This window comes from Musa acuminata, chromosome BXJ2-5, assembly GCF_036884655.1.
Source record: "Musa acuminata AAA Group cultivar baxijiao chromosome BXJ2-5, Cavendish_Baxijiao_AAA, whole genome shotgun sequence".
Lineage (NCBI taxonomy): Eukaryota > Viridiplantae > Streptophyta > Magnoliopsida > Zingiberales > Musaceae > Musa > Musa acuminata.
Window position 1 is genome coordinate 18,905,737 of NC_088342.1, and position 25,636 is coordinate 18,931,372.

General features: G+C 38.1%; 1 protein-coding gene across 2 annotated transcripts in view; it reads left to right on the forward strand.

The window, feature by feature from the left end:
- LOC103985272 (zinc finger CCCH domain-containing protein 4) overlaps positions 1–19,730 on the forward strand; it is a 50,578-nt gene extending 30,848 nt beyond the window's left edge. For both annotated transcript variants that reach the window (XM_009402924.3, XM_065109003.1), the window contains exons 6-14: positions 12,177–12,323; positions 12,401–12,581; positions 14,749–15,032; positions 15,113–15,226; positions 16,068–16,212; positions 16,291–16,553; positions 16,663–16,854; positions 18,343–18,858; positions 19,368–19,730. In XM_009402924.3, coding sequence (XP_009401199.2) covers positions 12,177–12,323; positions 12,401–12,581; positions 14,749–15,032; positions 15,113–15,226; positions 16,068–16,212; positions 16,291–16,553; positions 16,663–16,854; positions 18,343–18,858; positions 19,368–19,550 — 2,025 coding nt within the window. In that variant the 3' untranslated portion in view covers positions 19,551–19,730. The remainder of the gene's footprint in view (positions 1–12,176; positions 12,324–12,400; positions 12,582–14,748; positions 15,033–15,112; positions 15,227–16,067; positions 16,213–16,290; positions 16,554–16,662; positions 16,855–18,342; positions 18,859–19,367) is intronic.
- The last annotated feature ends 5,906 nt before the right edge of the window (positions 19,731–25,636 follow it).

Below are 25,636 nucleotides of genomic sequence, written 5' to 3' on the forward strand. Positions count from 1 at the left end.
TAAGAAAACATTCAGATCAAAAATTTCACTTCTATAATCTACCAATTCATAACCCTGTGCAATTCATAAACATAGCACACATCACTCGATAATTTATACAATCTGAACTCAACTCATCAAAATAAAAACCACAATATAAATCCACAAGTGGGGAAATCTATGCAGTCACCACAATCATCGATTTACCATAAGTTCATATCATTACACGAATTTAATTTAACATTCCAAACCCTATACATGAGGGATCCTTTAACTTGCACAAAATCCACAGGTTTAGATTCATAGTCACATTTCATTAGATGCAAGGTAGCTTATACACAACTACATATATGCTAACAAAAGTTCTGGCCAACGTCTTCTAAACTTTCCACTGCCTCAGCCCATTCTTAACATTTAAGCAAGCGATACGCTATCCTGAAAAATTTATCAACAAATGGGGTGAGCATAAAGAGCTCAGCAAGTGACTAACATATCCATATCAAAATAGTACAATTTCCAAAGAGATGCAGTTTTCAAACACAAAGCAGAATATACGATTTCGTATACATAATATCATTAGGAGCAGAATCATAATTGTCCTTTTTAATCATACATATTTGGTTCCTGACAGATGGGGCATAGAGTAATTGGAGCATATCAGAAACAAAGGAAACATATCGGAGCTTAACAATGGCATTTAAAATGTTCCAAATCACATCAACGACATATGGAACATTACGAAGCAAAATCAACAGTGAATGAAGCATTTCAGAGCATATCAAACTCATATGTCGTACAGAAGCTCAAACGTCGTCCTTGACGTTGCAATCATATCATAACTATCCAGAGCACGAACAGAAATAACTCACCAAAACTCTGGATGTCATATCAAACATATAGAGGGTGTAGTGGGATCTCAGTCAGAATGTGATTCATCCATTTCTGAATGACCACCTGACAAAAGTCTCCCACGTCTGGGAGCTCCATCCACCCACGTCTAGGTGAAGTCAAAGGGGGCCGGCAGAGCATCGCAGGCTCTAAGCAACTCTTTCTTCACCATTGTCGTTGTTTCCCCAGCCAGCGACCTTCGACTTATCTTCCTTTAGGGTCTGATACCAAATGATAAGACCCTAAAGGTCTTATTATTGTCGCTCTGATACCAAATGATAAGACCCTAAAGTTATATTGTAAAAAAGAAGAAGAGAAAGGGGTATGATCACTTTGAGGGGATCGGCTGGAAGGCGACGATGCTCGAGGCGTGGCTGCGATCAAGGAGGGCCGATCCCCTCGAAGCGATCAAGGAGGCCGATCCCCTCGAAGTGATCATCCCCTTTCTCTTCTTCTTTTTTACGATAAGACTTTAGGGTCTTATCATTTGGTATCGGAGTGACGATAAGACCTTCAGGGTCTTATAATTTGGTATCAGAGCAACGATCCTTGGCGCAGCCCGCCGCAGCCTTGCTTCCCTTCTTCCCCACCACCGCTACAAGGCAACTCTTTCTTCACCGTTGTCGTTGTTTCCTCGGCCAGCGACCTTCGACCATCGCTCGAAGCTATCAAAAAAAAAAAAAAAAGAAACGAAAGATAGAAAGAAAGAGAGAAGCAGCAACCACAGCCACGCACCCCTGCTTCCGGCCAGCCCACCCGCCGCCCATCGTTGCTCTCCGGCCAGCAACTGACTCTGCCCCACTTCTGGCCAGAGTCCATCGTCGCCTCTCACCCGAGTCACCACCGCTGCCAGGAGACGACGCTGCCAGCGTCCCACTCCGCCGACGCTGCCAGGAAACAGAGCACAGGCAGCTCACCTTGCTGCCTTTGTTTCCAGCCGCACCACAGTCGCGAGTCCCCTTGTTGCTGTTACTGCCCAGCCAGTGCCAACGCTGCTCGCTGCCCAACCGTGATCCTCGCAGCCTCTCCCTTGCTCTGGTAACAGAAACAGGGTAAATCACCGATTGCCTTTGTTCCCGCAGAGCCACCGTCGATTCCTATTCTCCACTGCAACCTCAACCCCGACCACTTCAACGCTGCCTCTCCCTTGCTCTGCCTCCGCTGCTGCAGCCATCGGATGCCATCATCGCAGTCTCAACCTCACTATTTAGCTATCGCTTTCGTGAGTCACAACAGTTGCAGTCGTCGCCTTCCAGCCCCCGATGCTCTCATCACACGCAACGATTGAAACACAGGGCAGCAACTCTTCCTCCGTCGTAGCCACCGCATCGGCGAGCCCTTGCCGACGTTGCCCCTAACCGCACCACCATCGCTACCTCTCAGCCCTTAGTAGCAGCGATCCTTCCACGCAGCGACTGCAACAAGCATCGTTGCCTCTCACTAGTGCCTCCTTCCGTAGTGTGACAGAGACAGAGCAACGCTGCCTTCCATCTGTGTCGTCGTAGCCATCGCAACGGCGAGCCCTTGGCGGTGCTACCCCAGCCGCGCTACCATCGTTGCCTCCCAACCCTCAGCAGTAGCGATCCCTCCACGCAGTGACCACAACAAGCATTGTTGCCTCCTACGCAGCGAACACAGCTACATCCCCACATCCTCGCAGCAACCCTTCATTCCAATAGTGCTACCACCGATTGCATCACAACAACAGCACCGAGGAGGGCAGTGATTTATGCCCTAGTCTTGACACCAGAAACAGGAGTTGAGATTACAGATTTGCAGTCTTACAAAATGGCCACCGATAACTCAATGAAAGCACAAATGGAAGCATTGAAAATCAAAATTGAGAACCGGCTGCAAGAAACACTTAATGATTTCAAAAAAAGCCTACTAGAGAGCCTTAGTAAATTTCAACAAGATAGGAGCTCAAGTTCTGCGTTGCACAGATCTGGAAATACTGGAAAAGGGCCCTAATATTGTGACACAATCTGCTCATACATGAAGGTGGATGGATAGCTTGCCAAAATTTGTCAAACTTCTACAGTGTTGGAATATCAGAGTAGGTTTGAAAGATTGTCAAATCAAGCTAGAGATTGGTCGGAACGACAACTTCTGGATACATTTATTGAAGGGCTTATTCCAGAGATCTGGTGTGAAGTTAAGGCTCGTCAACCCCGCACTATGATAGCTGCGATCTTATTCGCACATTTACATGAGAAAAAAAATCAACAGGAAAAATCATGGAAACAAAAGTGACAACCACCAGATGATCAGTAAGCCACCCACCATATCTATTTCCAACCAAAGCCTTGACACCTGAGGACTAACCCAAGAAGAACTCAAGAAAAATTTAGCAAAGGGTTTGTACCAAGGTTTGCTGTACCGTACTGCACCGGCGTTTCAACCTGGGCTAGGTACGGTACGGTACCGGTGTACCGGGCGGTACATCAGGGTGTACCGAATATTTTTTTTATTTTTTCCATACTATAGCAGTGCTACAGTATAGTTTTGTAGCACTATAGCAGTACCGGGCGGTCCGCGTACCGGTGACCTGTCGGACCGGTACGTACCGCCCGGTACGGGCGGTACGCTTCGGTACGGCAGACATTGGTTTATACTATGATGAAAAGTGGAGTATGGAGCACCAATATAAACAAGGGCAACATATGATGATTGAGCCAATTGTAGAGGAACCGAAAGCAAAAGAGTTGAACTCCGATCATGAAGGTATAAATTCTAATGAAGACGTTGAACCTATCGTACATATAATGCATACATTAGCCGACTACTCTAACCCACAAACTATGGAAGTCGTCGGAACTCTTGAGCATCAGCCTATTATAGTTTTGATTGATACTAGTAGCACTAATAATTTTATGGACAGTGAGACTGTTGACTAATTGGCCTACCACATTAAAGACTATGGCAGATTCGAAGTAAAGATCGTTGATGGACGGATTTTCATTTGTGATAGTAAAGGTTCAAAGATAAAATTGATTATACAGGGCCAGAAGTTTTATGCAATGATTACTACACTGAAAGATCGATCTGTTGCTTACACTATCAAAAAGTGGAGACCATACTTGATCAACGGGTTGTGATGCGTTGCAGATAGTCTATGGCTAAAGTACTGAAAGAGAAGCTCCCCGAGATTGATGCTGCTCAGCCTTGAGGACAAAGCTGATTTGAAGAGGGAGGAACTGTTAGGACCCTTTTTCTGAGCTTTTGAATAATGTTTATTGAGTCTGTTTAGTCCAGTTGTTTATTGAGTCGGTTTGGTTCAATTAGAGTCAAGTAGAGGTTTATTTAATATTTATTTATTATTAAAGTTCAAGTCCTGATGGACTCTGGGTGGAACTCTATAAATAGGGATGTAACTGCTTCTTTTCAGTTATCTATAAAAAATACTATTCTATCTTTTGACAATCCCTAGGAGGTCGATCCCCTCGAAGCGATCAAGGAGGCCGATCCCCTCGAAGTGATTATCCCCTTTATCTTCTTCTTTTTTACGATAATACTTTAGGGTCTTATCATTTGGTATCAGGGCGACGATAAGACTTTAGGGTCTTATCATGGAACTAGTCACTTTGCATATAAAGGATAGAATATGTACATTAGTTCAACTCGTTTGAGGGATTTATGCTGCCTTCTGGAGCTTGAACATATTAATGATAGATTATTTGGATTGAATTGTAATAACCCAATAACCTCCTCTGAGCTTTAAAGGCTATCGTTCAAAGAACCACTTGGAAACCATATCAATGAAGTTTTATTGGTGAAGACAAAATCTTGTTAAATCTGGATTCATGTATCCTATTTGTTTGATATGTTAATATTTAAAGTCCTTGATTATGTGCAATCGCGTTCTATTGTTTTCTAATTTGATAGTCTATACTAAAAAAGTAACAATTATATTTTTCTTAGGGACCTAAATTTTAACATCAATCTTAGGAAGGACTAAGGTGCAAAGAAAGTGGAGATTTACTGTTGGGGACTTGTTTTTGTATTAGAACTTCAAATCATTTCTGGGAAAATCATGTTTAAGTTTTTGGATTCTCAGTTTCTATTACTTAAAAAGTATATAGGATTACAAAAGAAATTAAATTTGATCTTCTTGATGTAATCTAATCTTGATGATATTAAATTATAATCATTTAATTTAATGATAGATTTGAAAGAATAAAAGGAAAATATGGAAGTGAAGAAAAGTGGCTCATGGATTAGTTTAATGAGCCTCATAGATTGTGCATAGCTTCTTATGTCCTAAGCGAAGCCATGAAAAGGAAGATAAGTGGAGGTGAAGAAAAATCTGTTTGTAGCAAGCTGTGTATGCCAAAAGAGGTTTGTGTTAGGATCCCTTTATTTTTTAAGTTTTTGAATAATGTTTATTGAGTCTATTTAGTTCAGTTAGAGTCGAATAAAGGTTTATTTAATATTTATTATTAGAGTTCAAGTCCTGATGGACTCTGGGTGGAACTCTATAAATAATAATGTAACCGTTTCTTTTCGTAGACAATGAAATATTATTATTAAGTCTTTTGACAAACCCTAGGAAGTCGATCCTCTCGAAGTGATCAAGGAGGCCGATCCCCTCGAAGTGATCATTCACTTTTCTCTCCTTCCATGATAAGACCTTAGGGTCTTATCATTTGGTATTAGAGCAGCGATCTTCAGCGTTCTCGCTGTAGTTATCATAAAAAAAAAAAGAGGAAGGAAAAATCTGTAGCCATATCCTTCTCAAGCGAGGAGGCCCGGCCAGCGAAATAAAGCTCACCACCGCCACTGCTCGCTGGCCAGCGATCACTACCACCGTTGCTTCCCGGTCGACGGACCACCATACCCCCCTCATCGCTCCTAGCCTCGGCAACCACCACTTCCTCTCCTCCATCGGCTGCAGCCACATCCTTCTTGAGCGAGAAGGAAGCTCGGCCAACGAAACAGAGCCCACCACCCCCACTGCTCGTTGGCCAATGATCACTGTTGCTGCTGCGTCCGGCTGACGGACCACCACCACCCCGTTTCCCGGCCAGAGTCCATCGTCGCCCGTCGCCTCCCACCCGAGCCACCACCGCTGCCAGGAGACGACGTTGCTAGCGTCCCATCCCGTCGCAGCCCCGCACCCCGGCCTGGCTACCTTTAATTCAGTGAAAACAAATGAAAGCATTGGAAATCAGAATTGAGAACCGGTTGTAAGAAACACTTAATGATTTCAAAAAGAGCCTACTGGAGAGTCTTAGCAAATTTAAATAAGATGGGAGCTCAAGTTCTACGTTGCACAGATATGGAAATACAAGAAAAGGGCCCTAAGATTGTGACACCAACTACTCACACATGAAGGTGGAATTTCCGAGATGGGAAGATAGAGATCCAACCAGTTGGATCTTTAGGGCAAAATTTTTTTTCTGTTTTCACAGAACTCCAAAAGAATCTAAGGTGGAAATAGTCTCAATCCAACTAGTGGGAGATGCAATCTAGTGGTATGATTGATATAAAACTTGCCACAGAGTCCCTTCGTGGGAGCAATTTAAGAGAGGACTTTTTATTCTCTTTGGACCATTTGAATACGAGAATGTGGGCAGCTCGCTAAAATTTGTTGGACTTTTACAGTGTTAGAATATCAGAACATATTTGAACGATTGTCAAATCAAGTCAGAGATTGGTCTGAATGATAACTAGTGAGAACATTTATCGAAGGACTTAATCCAGATATCCGGTATGAAGTTAAGGCTCATCAACCCCACATTATGATAGATGCGATCTCATTCGCACATCTACATGAGAAAAAAATTAGTAGGGAAAATCATGGAAACAGAAGTGACAACAACCAAATGATCAGCAAGCCACCCGCCCCATCTATTCCCAATCGAAACTTTGACACCCGAAGACTAACCCAAGAAGAACTCAAGGAAAGATTGGCAAGGGGTTTGTACTATGATGAAAAGTGGAATATAGAGCACCGATGTAAACAAGGGCAATTTCTGATAATTGAACCAATTAAAGTGGAACCGAAAGCTAAGAATGTGGACTCCGATCATGAAGGTATAGATTCTAATGAAGATGTTGGACCTACCATACATATAATGCATGCATTAATTGGCTATTCTAACCTGCAAACTATGAAAGTTTGGTAGAACTCTTGAACATCAGCATGTTATATTTTTGATTGATACTGGTAGCACTAATAATTTTATGGACAGTGAGACTATTGATCGATTGACCCACCACATTGAAGGCTGTGACAGATTCGAAGTAAAGATCGCTGATGGACGGATTTTACACTTGTGATAGCAAATGTTCAAAGATAAAATTGATTATACAGGGCTAAGAGTGTCTTGCAATGATTACTACACTAAAATGCCGACCTATTGTTTACACTATCAAAAAGTGGAGACCATACTTACTTGATTAATGGGTTATGATGTGTTGCAGATAGCCTATGACTGAAGTATTGAAAGAGAAGCTCTTCGAGTTTGATGCTGCTCAGCCTTGAGGACAAGACTGATTTGAAGGGGGAGGAATTGTTAGGATCCCTATATTTTCTAAGCTTTTGAATAATGTTTATTGAGTTTGTTTAGTTCAGTTAGAGTCGGATAGAGGTTTGTTTAATATTTATTATTAGAGTCTAAGTTTTGGTGGACTCTGGGTGGAACCAGTGATTGAAAGAGGTGCTCGGGCGCTCGCCTAGGCGCTCGGGCGAGGCGAGGCGAGGCTCGAGCGCTTCATTAATGTCCCAGGCGGCGCGCTTCAAACAGGCGTCGCCTGGGCGCTCGCCCGAGCCCCGGCGCTGGGCGCTTCGGGCGAGCGCCTGGGTAAACCAAGTGACCGAACCAGGATTTTAGGTCTGGTTCGGTCCTGGTTCGGTTGTTAGTTGGTTCAATCGAACCAACTAAACCGATATAACCCTTACCCAACCCTAACTCGCTGCCGCTGCCGCTCTCGATCTCGCTGCTCGTCGCTCCTGCTCCCGTTGCCGTTGCTCGTCGCTGTTGCTGCTCGCGCCTCCCGCGAGCCCTCCAGCTGCTCGCGCCTCCTGTGAGCCTAGTTGCGAGCCCTCTCGCTGCTCGCGCCTCTCGCGAGCCCTCCCGCGAGCCTTCCCTCTGCTCGCGACTCCCGCTGCTCGCGCCTCCCGCGAGCCCTCCCAGCTTCTCGCGCCTCCAGCGATCCCTCCCGCTGCTCGCGACTCCCGCAAGCCCTCTCGCTACTCGTGCCTCCCGCTCCCTTTTCCTTTCCCGTCGCTGCCGCCGCTCGCCGTTGCTTCCCGCCGCTCTTAGATTTTCTTAATTTAATAGCATATTTTTATTTAAAATTTTAAATAATTATATTTATTAATTATATTATATATTTTTATATTTTAGCGTCTCGCTTCGCTCGGGCGAGTGCTTGGGCAAGCGCCCAGCGCCTCGGGCGTTTTTGGACCTTGGCGCCAAAAGGCGCCTAGCGCTTTTTAAATCACCGGGTGGAACTTTATAAATAGTGATGTATCCGTTTCTTTTCGTAGACAATGAAATATTATTATTAAGTCTTTTGACAAGCCCTAGAAGGTCGATCCCCTCGAAGTGATCATTCCTTTTTCTCTCATTCCTTCCATGATAAAACCCTAGGGTCTTATCAATTTGTGGGCAAGCCCATGCATGGAAATTAAAAGAGAAGGGAAACTGATAGAGACATGAAAAGGGAGAAGAAAAGTAATGAAAAGAAAAGACAAACAAAAGGAAGAAGGGATAATTTAATAAAACTTAGGCAACGTATATATGATGTTATTATTATTTTTGTTTCATGTATGGTTAATAATTTATATTTCTTGTATAATTTAGGAAAATAAGCATTTTGATTGTTATGTTGGTTTTGAGATTGTACACCATAGTAAACATTTGATTACTTTCTCTAGCTTGTTTTCAAAAGTAATAATGTACATATTTCTAATTAGTAAAAATATATGATTTACATCTGTAAAATGAAATATCTGATTGACAAAAGTATCTATGTAAGATATTAAAATGTTTTTTTTTATTATTGTTGGTTTTAAATGTTATATGATTTTACATTTTGAAATGACATATAAATAATTGTTCAAGTTTGTAGTTTCTTAGAGGTGTTTGCTATGTTATATTTTGTGACATTAAAGTTGTCTGTTCAAAAACCAGTCTTTCTTAACCTTGGCATATGAATTAAATGTGTTATCTGTGTTAAACATGACTCTAGTCTTGTCACATGGAAATAACATGGTCATTGCTGTGAGAACTGTTATGATTTATGTTAAACTTGTATCTTAGCTAACTTATGTTTATTTGTGAAAATTTTGATGAGCAATCAATCGTATGATTTCTGTTTAGATATGCTTATTTGGTCATATTGTCTTTATTTGTGATATATTCAAATATATGTTGCTCTGAACAATTACTTTGAAAATATTTCATTGTTAGAATAAAAACTGAAATCTTGAAAATGTAACACTAAAATGGGTACCTATCTGGATTAAAAATGTTATGATGCTTTATAAACAGTTATATAACATAGACTCAAGGGGCAAGCAATTGCTTTAAATTCTTGTTACTATCACATATAATTGAACTTATATCTAATTTTTTTCATACATTCATATAAAGTGTAATAACATAGACAAACAGTGATAGTGTTGCATGTCTATTGATATTTTTTTTCATACATTCATATCAACCTATATCTAATTTTTGGGTAACTTTCATGTTATGTAGATATATTGGTATTCCTGGATAAATCTTGCTATGAACGCATACGATGGGTATTTCATATTATATGTAAATTTGTTTGCTATGTAGAGAACAGAGATCATTCAGGTTGAAACAAACTTGTTTATATTATAATTTTTCAGATAGATATTGCCATAGAAATACTCATGCTTTATGCTTTTTAAAAAAATTAAGCTAGAGAATCAGCATAAAAAATGTCATAAAGGTTCTGTTAACTGCATGGGATACCATCCCAACAACAAGAGAGGATTTTAAGTTGGGAAAATAGAGCAAGGGAATGAGTGACCCTATTGTTTTCTCTGTACAAAAATCCTCAATGACATTAACATTTGTGGCTAACAAAAAACAGTTACTGAAAATGTTTTGGATGCTTCATGAAGGCATCACTGGGATATCCAAAAAGCTAATGGCTGGCAAGCAGCCAGATCAGACCCAAATATTTCTTAGTCCTCTTCTTTGAGCATGTTTCAAGCCTTCCAAATTGCACCGCATTCCGCCTGAATTATTAAATGCATAGTTCTGTGTGAGTGGCCAGCTTCAAGAATATTGCCCTGTCGATCTTGAAGATAAATCCCATTCCTGCATACTCAGCAGAATTCATGAAAAAAGCATCACATTCAAGGATGGAGTAGGAAGGAATGCACATTAATCTTTCCTGCATATCATTGCCCTCATCCCTCTTAGCAGTACGAGGATCTGGATCTTCATCACAGGTAAATGACAGTGCTTTGCACCAAAGTGTCTCAATAAAACACTTGTTGTGAAATGGCAGCTGTTTTGGTGATTCCATAGGACCCACAGAGAGCTTGCAATAGGGGCTTTAAGGGTACCCTTGGCAGCTTTGTCAAGGAATTCTCCCTTAGAGAGCCAACCATCCTGGTTCCAATTGGAAGTGTAGTTTGGATTGAGCAAGCGGCCAAAAGTTGCAAACAAACTAACTGAGAAAGAACATGTGACGGGAGCTATCCAGACTAAAGTCACAGACAGGGCAGGAGGATCAGGAGAATTGGTAAATTTAGAGAACCATTCAAGGTAGGAATCCTACCCCATAAGCTTTTCCACAGAAATAGTTTGATTCTAGGAGTCACCTTCAATTGCCAGATTGCTTTCCAACCAACCCATGAGTCATTTAGGTCAAGCTTCCTATCACTCTGAGCCATCATGATTCCTAGAGGATGGGGTTCAAACCCATTTATCATTCTCGGGGGACAGAGGAATGTGGAGTTTTGAGATAGAATTGGCCAAAGAAGGATGAAAAATATTAAAGATTACTTGTCTGTTCCATTGACTACCTTCAATTAAATCAGCAACCTTATATCTCATCATTTCATCCTTGTTGATTAGAATAAGGCTTCTATTAAGCGGTTGATGGAATTGCCGAAGCTCATGCCAAAGATCAGTTTGGTTCCAAGACCAATAAGCTTTCTGAATCTGAGTTTGCGGGAGTTAAGAGTACTGAGAATACCCTTCCAGTTCCAGGAGTGAAATTTCACAAGGGTGCTTTCTTCTTGTTGATATTTGCAATTTCTTGTATAATTGATGTCATATGGGTGAATTCTATATTAGTGCTGTTGATCCAAGTTTAAAAGATAATCTTAAACTAGATTAACAAAAGTTAAACATATCGTGGAATACATTTTCAGGGCAAAGCTCTTGTTGAAAATGACTACAATATGATTACATTGAGCCATAAACTAATGCCGGAAGATTTTGGTTTTTGAGGTCACAATTTAGCAATTCCTATGGAGTGGCTGAAGTGGAGATGTACCTCCACATTGTTACAGATGGTGTATATTTTCAAACTATAGAAATGTTATCACATGGATTTGTTGCATATTTGATGAAGATTTATGGTAATAATGTAAAATTTTATTATAAAGAGAATCTAGATGTGCATACATTGAAGCCGGATTCCTGGTATATGAAACAAGCTATTGACATGTGTCAATGGTGGGTGAAAAATGACAATTTTGATGGGATAAATTCGAAAAATAAGGAATAAACTGAGTTAGGGAAGAGTGATGGTTTCTTGGAAATTTTTATATTGGATGGAGGATCAGATATTGCATGGAAAAACATTACTTGATTGAATCTTGTTTTAGTTGGCTTTCTGCTTTGCTTTTATGCCTGCTTTGTTCTTTGACCTTGATCTGTTGGTATATTTCTAATACTATTTTTGGAAAATTTGTTTGATATTATTTGTACCAATCATTATTGTGTTACACATCCTTAATTTTTCTTACTATTGAAATGCAAGAAATGAATTGACTAAATTCCAATCACTGGTCATAGTTAATAATACTCTTTTCTTTTAGTGCTTTGGAATCAGTAGGTTTTTTTTTGTTTTACTGATGAAATTGTGATTACACTTTTCATTTATTTAATCATGTCCTGTAGTTCACATTTTAGATATTTATATATTCTGGAAATTATCTGAAACTTCTGATTCATTTTATATCTCGAGCAGGAAGCAGACTGTTCATGATAACATTATATGCTTATATAAAATGCTGTAGAACTTTTGTTAGATTCTGTTTCCAAAGAAATGTAATTTTTCACATGGACATATGGATACGTCTACAGGTGATACTTGCAACAAATATTGCAGAATCATCGGTCACAATTCCTGGAGTAGCCTACATAATTGATTCATGTCGATCTTTGCAAGTGTTTTGGGATCCTATCAGAAAAGTAGACTCTTGTGAGCTTGTTTGGGTTTCCAAATCACAGGTACATTGAGTTTACTTTTCTTATTGGGTTTCACTTACTAGGACTCGGTGTTAATCTGTTCAAAGGATTTTGTTTAGGCTGATCAACGTAAAGGTCGGACTGGTCGAACCTGTGACGGTAAAATTTACCGATTAGTCACACAATCATTCTACAGTAGTCTTAAAGACCATGAATATCCAGCAATATTGAGATTATCATTAAGGCAGCAGGTGCTCATGATTTGCTGCTCAGATACTAAAGGAATTAATGATCCCAAAGGTAATGTCTATAATCTATATTTCTTGTAACTTAAAACTTAATTGAGGCAATACCTAGTTATGATATTTCCAGAGTTTGCTTCTTGAAGTCATAAGGTGAATAAATACTGTTCATAGCAGGTGAAAAGTTAACTATCGATCGTAACTGCCACTCTAAATTATTAAATATCTTAGTGTTTTCCAGAAATTATCAAGGGGTTAATAAAGTTTCAATTTTTATCCATTTTGTTGGACACTTTTCTTGTGTAGTCCTTTATGAAATTGGTGATCATACATGTGACACAAATCTGATAATACATCACTGCTATATTAAGGTGTACATGACACTGGTGAGAAAATTTTGATTAATCTGACAAATTATCATGTGATACATACACTTCATGCAAATCTGTCATCGCTCAATCAGTTACCTGAGAATGTGAAATTAAAATTATTTTCAACTTGTCCTAGAATTACCTTAGTTCAAATTGAGGTGTGGCATAGATGGATGGACACTAGAGCACTGATTAAATCTAGCCAGATACCAGCTTCAGCATCTGGTCGAACTGGTATGGTAGCATTACCGGTGCTTAGTTGGAGTCCTGACCGGTGTTGACAAGGCTAGCAGTAACTGGTCAGTCCGTTTAAATGGGCAATTTAATATTGCAAATGGATTATCTAATCGATTATTTTTAATGAATAGATCTGATTGCAGCTTCAAATATGCTATTCAAAGGGATCAAATAGGAAATAATACTCTGAATCATATAACTATAATGAAATATACGATCAACCATCATTTATTGAATTTGAAAAAGAGTAAGAAGAAATGGTTTGATCCTCTTATTTCTCAAATCGAGAGATCCAAGAATTGGGATCTTGATGTATATACAAATGGTCCAATGAGAGTAAGAATTTCAGAACATCTGGAACATTTTGTTTTCTAACAGAAGAACCATTTTCAAGTAGTGTTCAATTGGTTATGTATTAATCAATATTCAATTGATTGGTCCGAGGCTATCAACAAACAGGATTTGTCTAAGTCACTTCGTTTCTTTTTGTCCAAGTCATATTAGTGAGTTTAATGCTTTTTACCCCATTTATTTTCTTGAGTTTTATTCCTCAAGATTATTTTCTTTTTATTGTTTCTATCATGATTGCAAAGGCAGGAATGCTTCTATGGTGCCCCACTCATTTTCTTTTCAAGTTGCAAAGGCATCTATTGCTGTTTTTATTGGTACTGTTGTTGTGGGAATTTTATGCAGTGATTACATGCCCTTTTATGCAGTTGCATAGATGTTCATCTAGTGCTTAGATGGTCAATGACCCTCAGGTTTCCTAGATGTGCCAAATTCAGTACCTCTTGTCCTAACCTGACCACTTAATTTTCCCAAAGTGTTCCCCAGTAGAACAATCCTCAAATCCCATTGGAGTAGTAGCAAGAGTTACTGTTGAGTGTTCTAGTAAACCATCATCACCAGCTCTTCGGATTGCCAACCTCACTATGATGGTTGGTCTAGTGGCCTTCACATTTTGGTCTTTGAAATGCTAGCTCATTTTTTTGCATCACTTGCCATGCCTCCATTAGGAATGCACCCTTCCTAACAGTTCCATCTTTACCTCAAAAGGATTGAAGTGTCTTCAAGATGTGAACTAAAAATGAAGATAATATATTAAACTTTATTAATGCAATAAAAGATGACAAGGGATTCATATGCCCCATTGTCTTTGAGGCACTCATAAAATCATTGATTTTCTATTTATTAACATATTAAAAGGAAATAGTACTAGTTAAAAATGGCATTCCCAGTACACAAGGCTCCCACCAATGCAATACTACTGGTTATTACTTATTCGATTGAGTGCATTTTCAGTCAATTAATGTAAAGCATATTTTACAAGATTTGGGTGAGGATTTGCTATGGATAACACAATCAAGATTGGTGCAAAATCAGTAATACTGGAATCGGTTTAGATATTCGATGCTAGAAATTTGAGTTTCTATCTCATATTCTAGAACTATTATCTGATAGCTCATATTCTAGACTTAAGCTTGCAGCTCTGTTTTTCAGGTTGAAAAATCGTGTATGCTACTATACCTCTATGTAGTACATCCTTTAGTTAAAAGCTTTCTTAGATGCTTTACATACGCCATAAGAGCCTGATGTGTACTCTTTGATATTCACCAGCCTTGTTGCAGAAGGTTCTGGATCCTCCAGATGTGGATATCATTGAAGATGCGTTGAATCTGCTAGTCAAAATTAATGCATTGGACAAGCCTCTTTCTAGCAGAGGCCGCCATGAGCCAACATTCTATGGTTGCTTGCTCGATAGTCTGCCTCTCTCATTTGATGCTTCAGTTCTAGCTTTAAAGTTTGGTGAGATTGGTATGCTTCAAGAAGGAATACTCATTGGTATACTAATGGATGTCCAACCATCACCAATTTTTCAACCTTTTGGCAGTCAAAATTTGGTACTAACAGTTGCATTGACTTAACTTTTGGTTCGTAATTTTTTATATCTGATTATTTTTACTGTGTTATTGATCTGAAGTATGTAGACAATTATTTTGAGGATGACAAAAGCAACGAATTGCCGATGGGCAAGAAAGAAACAATATTTATGGCAAACTTGTGTGCCTTTCAGTTTTGGCAACATGTTTTTAAGGTAATTCATTTAGTCTCAGCTTTTGAATATTGATATATTATGGGCCCATTCACTACCCTAAAGGAATTTGTCATTTTGTTAGTAGAGAATCGGACCTAAGTTGCTCAAACTCTGCTGAGCAATATAAGAAAAAGATTAGGGCCGTTATGCAAGGGTAATCAGATTGAGAACAATAATTAGAGACAAGAGCAAGAGCTTTATCATGGATGAAAGTGCCAAGATATGAAATTGTTTCACAGGATTGCTTTTTAAATGGACTTGCTCTTTTATCATTTCATGTTATACGTGATAAACAGACTAGTAATTATGGCAGGGTTCAGAATCTGACATTTTCTTAGAATTGGAAACATAAATTTCTGTACTCAAGCTCATACACTTAATTCCAACTGAATAATTAACTTTGTTGTTTATCTTGGATTAAGAGGTTCATTGGGTTTCCAGCTATGACATTAATTTACTTCTGGTAGAGTATCAAATTTTTTTTAGTCGGTTGCACCCAAATTAGTACGTTGCAGTAGCTTTGTCAAAAAAGCAATGCATATTACTTTGTACGCCATATCACCTGAAATAACTGACCTAACTAAACAAATATGCTTGCCCTAGCTCATCTCATTGATAAAGATAATCTTAGTGAAGAAACTAAAGGACTAATGATCTATCTGACTAATTTTGTATTTTATCTATTTGGTACATTAAAAATAGATCTTTTATTGTGGATGTATAGATTCCTGTCTAGAGTGAATGTGAACTTATAATTCTTTCTTTTGACTATTCTTACGAGATAACATCACTGAGTTCTATATTCTTTTTTAATTTCTAACTAATATCACCATGCTTGAAGGATAAACACCGTCTTGAACGACTAAAGCAAGAAATCAACATTGATGAGCCAAGGACATCAGAAGTCCTGATCTCTGATCTTGAAGAGGAATGGTGCTCATTTCACAATCTTGTGCGGACCTCTCTGAACAATGTCTCCGAAATCTGTAAGCAACCATTGATATGTAGTTAATTCTTAATGCAACATGTTTCTCTGCTTTTTAGCTTTAACAAATGTCCTGCAGATGAAGATATTATCAACATAATGCATCGTTTTAGGCCCAAGTTTTTGGCAAAAAGTGGGGTTCACGGATGCTTTGAGCCTTATGCATTTAAGCACAAATGTCTTTTGCAATCAGAATCAGCAAGAGATACAGATGCCCTAGAACTAGGATATGAGAACCCTGATGCTACAACTGGGACAACCTGCATTGCTGTACCATATGTTTCTCGAGATGATTTCCGAGCTACTTCAGTGTCTGAGAAACTGATGAATCTCATTAAAGAAGTATAATTCAACATCCTTCTCTTTCTGTTCCCTTGCATTTCTTTACTTTTATTACCTACATGTAATTCATGAATTCCAATATAATTTTGAACCTCATTATGTTGAACAGATACGTATGAAGTACACGGAAGACAACTCATATAATCAGCATAACAATGTATATAATGTAGTTTCTCAAGTCACTGAATCTGCTCTATGTAAATTCTTCATTATTGGGACATGTAACAAGGGGACACAATGTTGCTTTTCTCATTCACCTCAGGCCAGAAGACCTCCTTGCAGGTTTTTCCATACATTTCAGGTAATTGTTCATTACCTCTTGCAATATTCTGTTTGTCAATTTTCACATGATGTTTAATGTTATACATGAAAGGGTTGGTGTGTCACACAAGATTAAACTAGAATCTGTTCACTTCAATAAAACGATGGCATGCTTAGGTAGCTAATTCTTGGATTATGCATTGCTAACATGACCAAGTATTAGATCAATTTAATAGCTCTTTTCCTTTTTACTATTTTAACTTCTTTTGTTCATAGCTAAATAAAGGACAGGCCAGTAGCATTTCTTAAACAATGTTTTTTGCTTTCTCCTTGGTAGTTATCATATAAGTCATTGTACTTTCCTATGTTGAAGAATTGATCAGCGATTAAATTTTAGAAAGTTATTGTTACTTTTAGAATGAGTCTCTTAATTCATCTTTTTTTAAGATAGCCAATCAGCCGGTACATTGTTTTCTAATAATTAGTTGCAAGCAAAGAAGGATTGTAGTGTTGACTAAAACAGTACCAATTCTCAACTTGATTTCTCAGATGCCTTTACCTCAAGTTTTCATCTAATGAGTTCCAAAAGTTGCATCGGAAGCTAAATTATAAAGGTGAAGTCTACTTCATATCTTGGAATCAAATTAGCCACAATACTGACAGAACCAACCCAAGGATTTAAAAGTCAAAATGGCTTCACACTCAGAAAAAAAAAGGATCCACAGAACCCTACGGCTGCTGTAAATATGTGTTTATTGATTTGTATGCTACTGAATATATTAAGTCTTCTTAAGAAAGAGGAGGAGAAATGAAGAGAGGACTTTGTCTCATTAGATCGGTAGGCGATTCTGTTCCTCTTTCTCCTCCCTCCTCCTCTCTTCATTTCTCTTCCTCTTTTTCCATTGCCTCTTCCTTTCTCTTCCTCCACTATGTCCCCTTCTTCCATTCCTCCTTCCTCATCCTCTTTCTCCACCTCCATCTGTTCGTTTCTCTTCTTCTTCCTTTTTGAGTTCTCGGTATTTATCGGTGTACCATGTGTTGGTACCTCAGTTGATGCATATTAGGTTGACCAGGGACTAATATAGATGGTTGCAAGACAACAATTCTTGCTCACATACCTACTAGATCTGAGATATCTTCTGATAGCTACTAAACTTTATGTATTGGAAGAAGAAAAAATAATAAATTCACATATCAGAAGAAATCTTTTAATTTCATATTTGATATGATTACAACTAATACAAATTATCAAACAGGAAATTGGAAAAAAATTCAATGGGAATAGAACAAATTAGATAAAAGGTTCTTCAATGTTCCATGTAATTACAACCATATATCGGTTTTTTTATCTATGCTTTCAACCAGCTATTTTTTTTTCTTACGGACTCAAAAGTGAAGCACTATATTGCTGTGATGACAAGGGTACTTGTTTTTCTCACAAAAATATGTGGATTTATAATTATGTCAATCTTTTCCTTTTCCCTGGCTGTACTGTCTCTAATGTGGTAGTTGTACTATGAATGAACAGGGCTGCCGTAATGGAGATTCATGTTTCTTTTTACATGATTACACCCCATGCTTTGCAATGACTGCTGCATCTAGTCTGTGCTTACAAGAAGATGCAAGTACTCTGGCCTATTCTCTTTTAGAGTTGTTGCCCTTCAGGACCAATGATTATGTTCTTATATTGAATGATAAGGATCTCTTTTTTTCATGTAACCTGTCACAATGGTATGATCCTCACAAGATAGTTGCTACTACACATCATCCATACTCTGAGTCTGAGTTGTCTTCATATGGGATCAAGATACTATGGAATATAGCTCAACCCTGGCAATCCATATTGAAAACAGAAGAATTTCCCATTTCTTGGGGACGAGTGAAATGTGTATTATGGTTTGCTGATATTAAGGATGATGCAACGGCAGAGCACAATCTTTTACAGAATTTCTTCCACTATCTTGCTGTCAGAATGTTGGCTGATGCCTTATATGATATGCATGTAATTATAACCATCAATAACATGAAATTTGCACAGCTACAGGTATGATTAAGTTACCTATTGAATATTAATTATATGTTTAATGGAACAAGCTGGTGTCTTATTGCTCAGTTTTTCTGGATCTTCAATACAAAAATATTTTGAGAAAGAATGACCATACAAACAAAATATACAATAACATGACCATACAAGCTGTGTTGTTTTTTATTTTTAATTTACATTGTTATTAAATACTAGACCTGGAAGTTTTATTGACTTAATTTAGAGTGTTGCCTCTATGTTTCAATGGTTCCCTGTCTACTACATGTTTCATCTCATCACTATAACTTACAGGTTTTCAAATCCAGACATTTTTCTTTAGAAATGCATTTTTATTGGCAATATTTTGACGTCCACCCTTGAATTCAGTAAAGCATGATATGATTTGTTCATATGAAATGTTTTCATCCTGATCATTATCTTCATTTGCGTGATTTGTGATCAAATAGTAATATAAAGGCTCATTATCAGTGTTGAATTTTCTTTTCTTTTTTTTGAAATATGCCTTTCAGGTGGAAAGATTGGCGAGGGAGTGTTTTTTCTTTCTTACCCAGTCATTTCCATTTGATGAAACAAGTTTTGGGAAGTTCTCAGGTTCCAGGGGAACTACAAGGCCCAATCAGGTCTCTGTGCCAATCTCTTATGTTTTTCGTATGTATCCACCAGTTGGCATACAATTTGCGGACTATAATTAAGGCTTTAAAAGGATTCTGGTATACAATTTGCCTATGCAGCAGTGCTCCAGAATCCTAGACTGTTCATAGTATAGGTGTTATGGAAGTGATCGTTTGCGGTTTCTTGACTGTTCATAGTTTTAGACCAAGAATTTTGACAATGTGAAGTTAAGGAAGTGAAATTCACCTTTCTTTTGTTTCTTTCTTGTGCTTAAGTTCTGGTGCTTAAGTCTTGGAATGACCATGTATGTCTATCAACTTTCAAAGTATAACTTGTGTTGGTGAGGAAAGTATAGTCCTACTTACAGAAGCTCAAGATGTATGAAAAGAGAGCGATGGCGAGGAAGGTGATGCTGAAGATGAGAACAATGACGAAGGTGATACAGAAGATGACAACCTTGTAGTATTTGTTACAGCAGACTTGACGCATTACATGTCTGCGTAAGGGGATTGTAGTAAGCTTATCATCCCTCATTTTTATTGGATAGTTTAGTCGTTTTGGCCTTGTATAGTTGCTTGGATGTCACGAACGAATCTGGATTTTGTCCTATGGCTCCATCCAATCTTGTGCCATCCTTTTCTATCTTCAGATATGAGAAAATTTCTCTGATATGTTGGAGTCTCAAGGCCACATGAGACTTGTCTGGCGTACCAATTTTTATGAAGGATTGCAGTTGCAGATTTGCACTTCTAGTACGTCAGAACATACCGTGAGGTTGGAGTTGGAAGGGGATGAAGAAGGAAAAAAGGAAAGAAAAAAAAAGAGAAAGATGAGGAAGAAGACTGAAAAAGAGTTTGGAGGAAGGAGTGGAGACGAGAGGAAGCACTGTAGCAACCGGCAATGGGCGACAAACAGTAGGCATCAACCATGCAAACCGCTCCTCTTTGTGCTAGTCCATCAAAGTTTTACAAAAGAAAGTGTAGATCTTTGTGCAAAAATAGCAAAACTTTGATATGGATACTAGTATGTTGAATTTACCATGGTGATTCAGTCGTCTAACTCTAACTGCATTAAAAGTGCCTTGATATACTATTGTTATTCAATTATCTTAATGAGGATATCCCGATGCGTAACAGATTAATTTTGGATGAAGCCTTTCTCAATAGCAATCATTAAGCGTTCCTAAGCTTTAACGCTAAAGCTTCACATTGGATGCTAGTCCTATCCAAAATATCAGTTTGCGCTTACGTTCTGATTTTCATTATAACTGCAAATTGACTTTATATCTTTGCTTTAACTGCATCTCGCCTTATCTCAAGTTAAAGTGGTTTACGAATCAGCTTTTATACTGAAATCGCTTTTATCGTACGAACGTCGTATTTCAGTTTGCGCTTATATTCTGATTTCCATCATAACTGCAAACTGCGTTCATATCTTTGCTGCATCTCTCCTAGTCAAAAGTTGAAGTGATTTACAAATCGGCTTTCTTACCAAAATCACTTCTATCGAACGAAAGCAGTTTTCGATTTTAATCGCAGAAGGTTTTCTGCTGCACTAATTCACCCCCCCCCCCCCCCCCCCTCTTAGTGCTCTTGAACCTAACTATTGGTATCAGAGCAGGGTTAACTCTCTAACAGATTAAAACCCAAGAGAGTTGGCATACGCCGGAAACCAAGAGGTTCATTCTATTACACGTCCACCCATGTTCAATGGGACGGACTATACCTATTGGAAGACCCGAATGAGGATCTTTCTTATTTCTATGGATTTTGAACTTTGGAATCTTGTCGAAAACGGATTTTTGAAGTCTTCTCTTCCAATGATCGATTAGAATGAATTGGAGAAGGCTTTCGCTCTTAATGCAAAGGCTATGAATGCCTTATTTTGTGCACTTGATAAAAACGAGTTTAACCGTGTTTCGACTTGTGAAACCGCATTTGAAATTTGGCACACACTCGAAGTGACTCACGAAGGCACAAGTAGAGTGAAAGAGTCAAAAATCAATCTTCTATTACATTCTTTCGAACTTTTCCGAATGAAACCGAGTGAGACCATTGGCGACATGTTTACCCGTTTCACGGATGTCGTCAACGGTCTAAAAGGACTCGAAAAAAGTTTTTCGGATTTTGAGCTCGTAAATAAGATTCTAAGATCCCTTCCTAAGAGTTGGGATTCTAAAGTCATTGCTATTCAAGAGGCAAAAGATCTAAGCAACTTCCCTCTTGAAGAACTAATCGGGTCATTAATGACCTATGAGATGACTTGCAAAGCTCATGAAAAGCAAAAATACATCCTTCCAAATAACAGGAAGGATATGACACTTAAAATTTCAGAAGACCACTTGAGAGAAAACTCAAGTGATGAGGACTGTGACAATGACTTGGCACTTCTAACAAGAAAATTTAAAAAATTCATTAAAAGAAACAAGTTTAAAAATAAACTTGAACCCAAAAAGGACCAAGTTATTTGCTATGAGTGCAAGAAGCCGGGACACTACAAGAGATGATTGTCCCCAAGTTAAGAAGAGAACATCAAAGAAGAAGGCGCTCAAAGCAACATGGGATGACTCGAGCGCATCCGAAGAAGAGGAGTCCAACACCGAGCAAGTTGCTCATTACACCTTAATGGCCATCAAAGAGGAGGTAACGAATTTAATGGATGCATATTTATCATTTGATGAATTATTAAATACCTTCCATGACTTATTTGATGAATGCAAGATTATTAGTAAAAAATATAAATTGCTAAAAAAGGAGCATGATAGTCTTACTTGTAATTTTGATAAGTTAAAAACTGAATATCATGATAGTTTAAGTTCATGCACAAAATGCCATGATCTAGAAACTCTCCAAAAGGAAAACTTGCTACTTAAGGATACCTTGAAGAAATTCGAGGTTGGTAGCAAGTCACTGAACATGATCCTTGCAAACAAGGTCACGTTCCCAAAAGAAGTGGAATTGGATTTGTGAGAAGTCCTCACCAAAATCCAACCACCTTTATAAAAGGCCCCATCTTACAGGTTCGATACCAAAGCAAATGCAACTTTTGTTGCAAACTTGGACACAAAATGCATTATTGTCCATTTAAGAAAATTAGTCCGAATAAATTAATTTGGGTTCCTAAAGGAACCATAATAAATTCTATGCAACATGATAAACAATGTAGATCTATTTTTGAGGCACCCAAAAGCAAATGGGTACCTAAAAATCATCCTTTCCTGTAAAAACATAAAAAAATTATAAGCTGGAGTAAGAAATAATATTCTGCTCCTTGGATTCTCGATATTCATGACCCAAGATCCAAAAAGAACTCGCAATACTCTCTAGCCTAAATAAGAGATGAAGATTAAAATCACAAATGCGATTTAGATACAATCCTATTTGATTTTTCAGAATTAGAAACGCATGATTCTCAATTCACATATCCTCTGGATTTTCGAACCCATCAATTTCATCCGTTCATAACTTTCGAATCCAACTCTATATCATGAACTGACTAAGTCTGTCATGAACTTGCAAGGCTTACCAACTTGAACAAACTGTCACAAACATGTGTACGACATTGAGAGTATGCACGTTAAAAGATCCATCTTGATTGTGCAAAAGTTCTTGTCTTAAAATGAAAACTCTTACGTAATTATGTAAGTAAAGTTGATTGCTCTGAATGAAAATTCTTCTCAAGACAAAAACTCTCAAATCAGATTACACTGCGATCAGAACAAGTGCTCACCGCCTGCAGGCGGTGGCACCGCCCCAGCTGGAGGTAGCACCTCCGGCTGTCACGTGTTGCAAGCGGTTGCACCGCCCCAACCAGAGGTGCAACCGCCCGCAACTCTGCCCTTTTTAACCCAAGCTAGGGCCGGCGGTGAAACTGACCCCAACTCACTCCCTTCCCCTCTTTACTCTTCCAAGGCTCCTCCATCCCCATTTCTTCCCTCATAGCATCCCGAATACCCCTTATTTCGGAGCAAAACATCAACAATCCTTCCCTCTCTTGAAGATCTCACTAAGGTATTCTCTAAGAAGCCCTTAAATTCTGTTTTTTTTTATTGCTCATCACTATTCTTCTAAACAGCAGTAGTTATGGGATCTAGAAGATCCTCAAGGGACAAAGGAAAGAGGAGATTAGTAGAAGATTTTGATCTCACCCTTTTCGATTCAAAATACCATGCTGAAAAGTTTTCCTCGTTCGAACTTAGGAGTGTCAATAAGGGAAAATATGTAGATTTAAATGAACTAAGAGACTTAGAGACAATCCAATGGTTTGCAAACTTAGATCTACTCCCTATTTTGCAAATTAATGAACCCATCTATCCAAGACTTGTTAGATTATTTTACAACAACATACAAATAGATGAAGAAGAAAGAATATCTACCTATCTTTTAGGACAACACATCTCAATTACGGATAAATTCATTTGCGATATGATAGGTATTCCCATAAAAAGTAGAGGACTTTACTTTAGAGGATCATGGGATGATGAAACTGTTGGAACAACACATGTTGAAGCCTTAGGAACAATTTTTGCCAATCCCAACTTAGCATTTGTTCCTAAAAGTTATGAACATCTACTGCCTCTAAACACTAAGGTACTTCATCATATCCTAACTAGCATCATTCTCCCTAAACAATACCATCATGATGAAGTAAGCTAATTAGAATTAGGAACTATGTATTTGATCATGAAAGGACATGACATCTGTCTTGGTTATCTTATCCAACAAAACATGTTAGAACTATCTAAGAAAGACATGAGGCTCCCATATGGTGGTATAATCACTAGAATAATGAAAGCCTACGATATTCTAATACCACCGGAAGAAGAAGTAATAAAAGTAGATAGATTTAGCATAATAAATAAAAATCTACTTCACCAATTAAGATGTTTTTATAGAAACGGTAACTGGGTTAGAATGCCAAGAAGAACCGATCCCTCTCAACCTGAACCTGAACCGGAAACACCAGTCTTTAGGGGTACCCAATCTCCTCCGATCTGTCCCTTTGAGGAAACACATCCATTTGAGCAAACTCATACATCATTTGTCGAAGATATTGAGATTCGGATGGACCGATTCGAACAAAGACAAGAACGGCTTGAACATCGACAAGATCAAATCCTATCTGAGCTGCAGCAAATTCATCGACAATTTGACTCTTTGTTTAGGCACTTTAATTTTCCACCTCATGAATGAGCTTGTATGAATATAATCATCTGTTGTTATTGTAAACTCCTTATGTTACTCACCATGATGGGCTTTGCCTTGATCCTTGATATGGTTACCTGATATATTTTTTTTGAGCATATGTAGAGTTGTAAACATCTCTTGTTGTTTATCTCGGATGTTACATTGAAACTAAATGTTTTGAAAACCTTGTGCCTTGATTCCCATGATAAATATAATTTGAGAAAGTGATATACCAATGCAGTTGATAAGTCATGACATTGCCATGATATTAACACTAAACATCAACTAGCTGACATTTTTAAAAAACCTCTAAGTGAAGAACAATTTGATTTCATAAGAAGAGAATTAGGAATGTTGATGTGTCCGAATAGATAAACTAGTTAAAATTATTTTTTGGACTTTATTGAATGATCAAATCACTTGATTGCCATTACATGCCTAAATAACATGTGTTGAAATGTTTTGTCTTCATGATTGTATTTGAAAATCTATAGCATAGTCTTGTCCGAATGCATGAAAGTGTTCATTTCATTTTCGGATTCGCTTAACAATTGGAATGCTAAAAATCGAATTTTCTCATACACTCTTATGAAAAATATTTTTTTCTGAAATGGATTTGATGATATGATTCCTGCTTATGAATTCCATCTTGAAATATGGATGATAGTATTTTTACTTGCAAAAAGCTATTTCAAACACATATCTTGACTTAAAGTAAACTCACAAATAGCTGGTATCATAAATGGCTTTCCTCCTTCATGCAAAAAGGATTATAACAAAAAAGAGGAAGAAGTATTCAAAGCAATCTACGTATCATGATAATTTGCTTATATTGTTCTCCTGGTATTACAACTACCATGCTTTTTGTTGATGACAAAGGGGGAGAAATATATGAATTGATGCTATAAACACTAATGCTATGATTATGCTATGCTTGCATCACCAAGAGATATATGAACAGATGCTATGATTAATTTGCA